This window comes from Triticum dicoccoides, chromosome 2B, assembly GCF_002162155.2.
Source record: "Triticum dicoccoides isolate Atlit2015 ecotype Zavitan chromosome 2B, WEW_v2.0, whole genome shotgun sequence".
Lineage (NCBI taxonomy): Eukaryota > Viridiplantae > Streptophyta > Magnoliopsida > Poales > Poaceae > Triticum > Triticum dicoccoides.
Window position 1 is genome coordinate 46,795,854 of NC_041383.1, and position 8,736 is coordinate 46,804,589.

The window sequence follows — 8,736 nt, forward strand, 5'->3', positions numbered from 1 at the left end:
AGACAGACATGTCTGAAGATTATGAAAAGTTTCATGAAATTCCTCCCTTCAAAGTCAAGGCTGACCCCAGCATCCTGATAAACGATGAAGATTATCCATGGTTACGGCGCAATAAGCAAATGACACAAGCGAAGAAAAAGTGAAGACTTTCTCCCGCAACTATTATGAAGATACCATGCCAACTTTGTAATACACGAGTATGATACAATTGTCCGTTTTGTACATGTACATGCTATTAGGGTGAATTTATGATACCATGCCAACTTTCAACTTTTTTAGAGTTCATTTGAAATGCTTTAATGTCTTATGGTTCAGCCCTCGTAATAATTAAAAATAGCAACAATAAGTATTTTGTTGTAAGTAGAAACAAAATAAAATAAATAAAGCAAGAAAGAAAACAAAAAACAAAAACAGTGTTTTCAAATTTGAAAACTAATGGCACTAACAGAAAGTTTATAATTTTTCTAAAACTAAAAGCAAAAAGAATTAAAAAGTAAAGCAAAAAACAAAAGAAAATAAATAATGTAGAAAACAAAACAAAAAAACTGGAAAATAATTAAAAATAGCAACAATAAGTATTTTGTTGTAAGTAGAAACAAAATAAAATAAATAAAGCAAGGAAGAAAAAAAATGTTTTCAAATTTGAAAACTAATGGCACTAAGAGAAAGTTTATAATTTTCCTAAAACTAAAAGCAAAAAGAATTAAAAAATAAAGCAAAAAACAAAAAAAATAAATAATGCAGAAAACAAAACAAAAAACTGGAAAAAAATAAAAATAGCAACAATAAGTAAAGAAAAAAATGCCTCCTACTGGGCCCCCACGGCCTAAACACGACTAGAAACCCTACCATGGGCCAGGATTCAGGCCCGCAGTAGGCCCGGAAGGCCCATCAGGCAAAGCAGTAGCAAATAGGCCTGCAAGCCTACGGTGGAGAGGAGCTCAAGAGGGGTGCGGCAGTGGGGCTTATAAACCACTGCGCCCCTCTCAACTAGCGAGGTGGGACTAAACTTTGTCCCCGACGCGGGAAGCACAGGGTCCTTTGGTCCCGGTTGGTGGCACCAACCGGGACTAAAGGGGGCATTACACTACTGGAATCTGACACTTTGCCATCTGCCATGGCAGATGGCAAAGGTATGGTCGGCGGATGGCAAAGGCTTTGCCATCTGCCAGCAGATGGCAAACAGTTTGTCTGAAACCCTGCCGGCAAACGCTTCTTTGCCATCTGCTGGCTGATGGCAAAGAGCCTGTGCCTTTGCCATCAGCTGGCAGATGGCAAAGCCTCTTAACGGGGTTAGCCCCGTTAGAAGGCTAACGGCATACTTTACCGTCTGCCAGCAGATGGCAAATGCTTCAGGCTCTTTGCCATCTGCCAGCAGATGGCAAAGGCTGCATGCTTTGCCGTCTGCCAGCAGATGGCAAAGAGCTTTGTCATCTGCTGGCAGATGGCAAAGGGCCCAAATAGGCCAGCCCAAATTTTACATGTAGATGACACGTGGCCTCTTTGCCATCTGCCAGCTGATGGCAAAGCTCTTTGCCATCTGCCAGCAGATGGCAAAGTGCATATATTGCCCCATTTAATTTTATTTTTTCTTATATCAATTCATTTTCACAGAATATCAAACACAAATATATTTATATGACCAATATAGCATATTCAACACATATTACCAATAGTCATGAACACATATATATCGAACACATATCCAACACATGTTACCAATAGTAGCAAGTTTCATCCATACATATACATAGTTTCATCAATATTACACTGTTTCATCATAGGTAGCAAGTTTCACAAAGTCAAAACAAAAACTAAAGACAAGCACTCCATCAAACCAAGCTTCCGTGATCTGAAGCAAATCTACAAAATGGGAAAGAAGAAAGTTAGAAGAAGAAGACTAGAAGAAGATTATTATGATGCAACTAAAATGTGAAGATTATTATGATGCAACTTATATCTGTAAAATAGGTCATTTTGGAGCTAAGTATGGTTATAATGTCATTTTTGAGCTAACAAGCATACTAAGTCATTTTGGTGTTAAAAATGCTAAGTAAGGTCATTTTGGAACTAATAAGTTTATTGTGTCATTTTAGAGCTAGCTAAGCATATGAAGTCATTTCGGAGCTAAAATATGTCATTTCGTAAGTCACTTTAGAGCTAGCTAAGCATATTAAGTCATTTGGAGGAAAAAATGCTAAGTATAGGTCATTTTAGAGCTATCCTAGGTTAAATAGGTCATTTTTGAGTTAGCTAAGCATATTAAGTCATTTTGGAGGAAAAAATGCTAAGTATAGGTCATTCTAGAGCTATCCTAGGTTAAATAGGTCATTTTAGAGCTAATTAAGAAAAGCACTAGGCAAAACTTACCGTCAACCCATAGGTGAAGGATCAAGGTTCTTGCTCGCGGTAGTGGCCGACGGAGGAGGATCAGGGTTCTTGCTCGCGCCAATGGCACACGTCGATGCTTGTCGGGAGTTATGTTGCACCAAATTAAAGATCATTTGCAATGTCTCGTTAGCATGAACGCACGGGGAGGTCGTCGAACACCAGACCCTCATAGCGACGAAACAACTGCACATTTAAATCCACCTGATCAACACAAATATATTACGATGTTTTTCATAACAGAATCAGAAAATATATGACCTAACTCATAGTTCATAAATATATGACCCCGTCGGCCTATGGAAGGCCGAAAAGCACCTGTTCAGTCAACAGGAAGCCGAAGAGGTGTCGGTGGTTGGGGGTGTTGTGTCTGGGTGTCGTGGTATCAAAGGGACAAAGATAAATTCTATCCGGCAAAAGTGGACTGTAAAGAAAAGCATGCTACATGATCCTCAAAACATCTATAAGCATATCCTAAATCTTTACTGAATCTTCTAAGCTTGATGTCAGCGTGTATAAGATATTGCTTGAAAGATCACTTTCTGGTAATGATCGAACATGTAGAAAAACTTTAAAAGACAACCAAATAAAATGACAAGCAACAGCTAAAAAAGAAATAACTGAATATACAACTTTGTTGAAGCAAGTTTCATTTGTGCTCTCCAGATGGCCATAAATGTCGCCCTTTTGAACGGGAGACGCTCTCGAGATGGACAATCTTATGACGGTTATAAATATGCAAAGAAAAGCATATTTATAGATGTCGCACTTTCGAACGGGAGACGCCTAGGTTATGAGACTTGACATGAAAGCAAAATCTATTGGCATCGGCACGACGACCGAAACAAAGCAAATAGGGGAAGGGGAAGAGATGATAGTCGAGCTCACTCCTAGACCGTTCTTTTTTGCTAGTGCGTGTACTACAGTGCCACAAATATTCCCAGTTAAGACAAGTTATAATAAAGACGAATAACCAGTTTTGTTATATGTCATACAACAAAAGTTTACGCATATGAACCATATACCAGTACATTTGCACACATATACCACTAGCAGTATAACTACACACATATAGCAGTACATTTTCTGCATAGCCAAAAAATGCATTTCACTATTCTGAAATTTGCTCACACATTAGCAGTCACTAGTCGTCAACCCGTGTGACTGCACGGGCTAGTTATTAGAGATAAAGATAATTTAATCACAATTGATATGTCTTGAAACTATGCAAAGGCTTACTATCCCTGTGGCAAACATACATACATTCCTACTAAAAGTAAATACCATATACTTATTTGACCGATAAGGTATGAAATACAATAGGAATACCCAGTTTGTGGTTTTTGTGGAAGTAAATTGAAAAACAACATATAGGCATCTTCATATATAATTGAACTTATAACACACATGTATACATCAACCACGTACATATGAAAATAACATCAACCACGTAAAAGGGATGACACGTGGATATGGAGGATTAGAAAGACCGGCTGTAGGGGTCAGCTGCCCCATGCCATATGCCTGTAAGGCATGAGTTGCAAGTGGAAGGAGAGTGGCCATATTGATCAAATTTACAAAGCTTAGTGAACTAAAGTATGAAATTCAATAAACTTTATTTTTAGAAAAGATAAAAATGATTTAAGTTGTGAAATATCATCCAATACTTGGTCCTACCATCCTAAAAAATGCTGATAATAGGCAGCCATAGTGTTGTAAAGTACATAATCCTATGGGTATGAAAATTAATCATGTCAGACAGGTAAAGAAAAAAATAAAGTAAATTCAGCCTCTTGCACACCAAATCGATCTGTTGTTGCACCTAAGAAAAATCTCTTTACATATAAACATTGATTACAAACTATATGAGCTTTTCAATGAGATGTAGTTCGTCAAGCAGGGTAAGTGATGCTAAGTGAAAAATGCAGTATGTCAGTATCAAGAAAAATGATAAGTAAATGCCAAAAAATAAGTCTTTGGGTATCGGAAAACCATGACAGCTTCACTAATTTGTCTAGTCCACTAATTTGTGTTGAGGAAGCAAGCGCACACCCGTACAAATGCATTATTGTTACATGTATTTTACCGGTACCGCAAAAATCTAAACTATGTATGACTACTCACTTTAAAAGATCTCATATTAATCCTGGTCTTGGCCATTTGTGGGAACATGATTTAGGATATTTCATATCCTATAAGTTTACAACAAATGAATCTCATATTTTGTTTTTTAATAGCCAACAAAGATTACACTTATATCTGATCATGCATGAGGCTCATAATTTGATTTCTTACCCTGTAAGTTACCCCTAGATAGGAAAAAAGGTTACTGTTCATCATTCCAAATCTGTCATACAAAATTTAATGAATTGACTACAAAATCATTTTTCATGATTTTTCTGGATTATAAGAAAACAAAATTGGAAGAGAAACTTCAGGGAAAGAGAAGTTTTCTTAAAACTGCTGCATATAGTACTCTTATTTGGCGTGAAAGGTACTCCAAAGTGTAGTACGTATTAGTGAAATGAGTAACCCTTAGCTGAAAATGTAGTCAGAGTGGCCATTTTAAACACTTACGACATTAGCAATGTGTAGTCTTAATTTCAGGAGCGGTCTAATTATCTCTAGGATGGGCCACAGCAAATTCATACTAATTCAAAATTGAGATATTTTTTCAGGGATAAGAATATTTGCTGCTACAATATATTGGACTGAACTCAAACAATGAGTGTTTCTTTCTTCTTTAAATACAATTGGCATTTTCATGCAACATGGATGAAACGATGAATAGATGAAATCAGCCTCTTATAATTACAACATGAAAAAATATTAGTTATGTGCTTCGTTCCCACACATGTATTCTGAAATATGAAGTGGCACAATGAATCTAGACCTAATTTATCAAAACAACTGTGCAAATGAAATTAAGGGGACTATAGAAGCTTGTTGAGGAAATAGATATTTGGAGATTATATACAACTACATTTGTGTATCCTTAAAATACCTAGGAGAAACAAAATTTGGAGATCATATACAACTACATATTTGTTTTCACCCTTGATGCCATAATCCACGTATTGTTTCAAATACAGTACACATTGGTAAAGCTCGATGTATTATAAATATACGATATGCAAAGAACAGTAAGGAGCTGCGGATGGCACATGCTATTTTTCTCGATTTACTATATGTTAGATTTTAGTATAAAAGAGAGAATATCGGGTAATTTTCTACATGGGCTTTTTTCGCAGAATGATTTTGTTGTAATACATAATTCACCATAAATGTTTCAGGACCTTAGGGAGACACTCGTGTTGACAGATCTAGGAAACAAATATGCATATAAGAATGCTCGAATATGGTAACTTTTATGAAACGAAACAGCAATGGCTACCACATGGAAGCATGTGCAGAGATATCTAAGAATCTAAAATGAGTAACGTACCAAGGCTGTTTCATGGCTATAAAAAAAGAAGTGAAACAAATGAACTTCAGTACGTACAGCAGTACTATTAGAGTTGACGAAGGGCTGGTGTTGCTTGCTGTTTTCCTGGCGGACGATTCATGCTTGTGGATGTTGATGTTAACCTCAATGTGTCTGCAATTTTTTCTTTAGTTTCTCTTATCTCTTCAGTACCTACATAAGCAGTCAAATATGTCTTTGATCTAAATGTTTACTATAGCCAGAATCTTGCTTCGTTCCTGCTGGAGCCCAGACCTTCTTTTAGCTTGTTTAGTTAGCTTTTGACACGGCATGATCCGAGCTTGTGGGACGGCACATGCAACTATTAGATCATGACAAATTTCCCGTTGATTCAGTAAAGCAATGAAATAAAAGGAAAGACAGAAACTAACGCAAGTTTTGTCGTGGCAAAAGCCTCTCTCTATGACTGCGTTTCTCTTATCTGTTTCCTTCAACCTCAGGTGTGTGTGTTGTGTTCTTCAGGGAGAAAATTAAGTGAAACAGAGAGTAGATTAGTGCTGAAAACTGACACTAGAATTATTTGTTGAAAACTACATATTAGATAATGATTTTTGGGATCGCCAAACTGCATCATCTATCTTCGTCAACCATGAGAAAATGTACAAAATTAATATAGCTTCAGCTTGCCTGATTAATTTTTGGACAGGGTGTAGCCCAGTAATAATTGTCAAATGTCAGCTTAGCTGAGGACGCAGTCACCTATAATCCTATATCAAACCTTCATGATTCAGGACAGAGAACATGAGCCAGGACACTGATCCATAGGGAAGAAGAGAAGGGGACGAGCTCATTTGGTGGTTGCCGCCCATCATAATTGTTTATCAATTCTGTTGTGTGCGTGATCCAGTGCAACATCTGGCTGCCATCCCTCAAAATTACGATGACATTGAAAAGCACTGCCACTATGACAGCAGTTCTTTATTAGGAATGTCTTCGTTTACACTACAAGTGCTATGTGCCAATTTCGTTCTTCTTTATGAATCTCAAAAGAAAATCATTCTTTTTTGTGATGTTTCTTTTTCAAATGGAGATTCTCAACAACAAAAAATGTTCTATTTTTTCACATGCAGACCACTGAAAGATAGTCCTGTTGTACTCTAGATGCCAGGGGTGTCCAGAAAAATTCTCTGTAGTCCAAGAAAGCATTGATGTCAATGCCCAAGGACACATTCATATGTTTTCCCTTCGATCTCAAGAGTGGAAAATGGAGGTGGAGATAAATCGACTCTAGCTCTCGGCAGTTCTTTAATCAGTCAGATTGGAGCATCTGCTGATTAGATCTAATTAACGTTTTTTTTCTGCACGGATCTACAGGAATAAAGAGAGGGATTCAAAATGTAGGAACTGCAAAGGAGAAGAGAGAGAGGGGAATTACCTTCAGTAGGGGCGCCGTTAGGGGCTCCGCCGGGCAGTTTCACTGCAGGAGAACCAAAAACAAGGTCAGACCAACACCACATCTGACAGATCACAAATCGACACGGGGAAAAGAAAATCAGAACAAGATGGCGCTAAGGGAAGATGGCTCACGGCTGCAGTTGTTGAGGGCAGTCGGGTTGCCGCCGCAGGCGGCGGGGAGGCCCTTGGCGCGGGTGAGGTTCATGGGGATGCCGTAGTCCTTGCCGAAGGCGTCGCAGAGGCAGGCGACACTGGCCGGGCTGGCGAGCGCGGTCTTGACGCCGGTGCAGCACTCCTTGGGCGGCTTGCCCTGCGTGGACCCCGGCGAGATGTAGGGGAGGCAGCCGGTGAGGCTCGTCAGCGCAGAGCCACAGTCCCCCGCCGGCGCCGCGGGCCCCGCCGCCGGCGCCTGCGACGCCGCGCCGGACGCCAGCGCGAGGACGACGGCCAGGAGAGCCGCAACGGCGTGGGTGGGGCGGGGGAGCGACGGGGCCGGCGACAGGGTGGCGGGGGAGGGCCGGCGACGGCGCGGGGAGGGCCGGCGACGGAGCGGGGGAGCGACGGCGATGGGGCGGGGGAGTGACGCGGCCGGCGACAGGGCGGGGGAGCGACGGGGCCGGCGACAGGGTGGCGGCGGGCGAGCCTAGAGCGCCATCGACGGGGGCTGTTTGGTGTGTGGATGAGATGAGAACGTAGTATGTTTTTTTTACCTGGATGGGTGGGGAGAGAGGGAGGGGATAACCCCACAGTTTTTTTTACCTAAAAAAATAACCCCATCTCTTTGCCAAAATCTTTGCCGTCTGCTGGCAGATGGCAAAGAGGTGGGGATGGTACGTCGTTACACTCTGGACGGCCACAGGATTTGCCAACCTTTTTGCCATCTGCTGGGTGATGGCAAAGATTATTTGCCATCCACTAGCAGCTGGCAAAGAATTGGCTGATGGCAACCATGTTTTTTGCCGTCTGTCAGTTCTTTGCCATATGTTTTTTATAAGCAGATGGCAAAGACGTTCTTTGCCATCAGCTGGCAGATGGCAAAGAGCTGGCTGATGGCAAATTCCCTGTTTCCAGTAGTGTTAGTCTCGGTTGGTTTCACGAACCGGGACCAATTCTCTTCATATATAACTAGCACTTAGCAGTTTCTCCAAAATCCATCCCTTTCTTCTCCGCCCGACGCCCGCTGCTCTGCCTCGTCGCCGTCGCCGCTGAGCCGTCAGGCTGCTCCACCCCGTCGTCGCCGCCGCCTCCGATGCCGTCAGGCTGGTCCACCTCACCGTCGTCGCCGCCTCCGACGCCTTCAGGCTGCTCAACTTTGCCGTTGTCGCCGCCCTCGACGCCATCTATCCCGACACCGGCGCCGCTCCCCGCGCCCCGACGCCGCCCGCCGTGCCCCGCCACCCCCCTGTGAGCACCTGCCCCGCGCCCCTCGCGCACCTGCACCCCTGCCCTGCCTCGCCGGCGCCACCGCT

The 8,736-nt window shown here is 41.8% G+C and overlaps 1 protein-coding gene across 1 annotated transcript; it reads right to left on the reverse strand.

Moving 5' to 3' along the window:
- Positions 1-1,806: 1,806 nt before the first annotated feature.
- On the reverse strand, positions 1,807-8,148 carry LOC119360392 (forkhead box protein D1-like). The gene is made up of 6 exons (XM_037626047.1): positions 8,065-8,148; positions 7,400-7,910; positions 7,248-7,289; positions 5,891-6,025; positions 2,371-2,574; positions 1,807-1,863 (listed from the first exon to the last, which is right to left on the reverse strand). The coding sequence occupies exons 1-4, from the start codon at positions 8,146-8,148 to the stop codon at positions 5,901-5,903; spliced, it is 762 nt and encodes a 253-aa protein (XP_037481944.1). The 3' UTR covers positions 1,807-1,863; positions 2,371-2,574; positions 5,891-5,900.
- Positions 8,149-8,736: the final 588 nt, after the last annotated feature.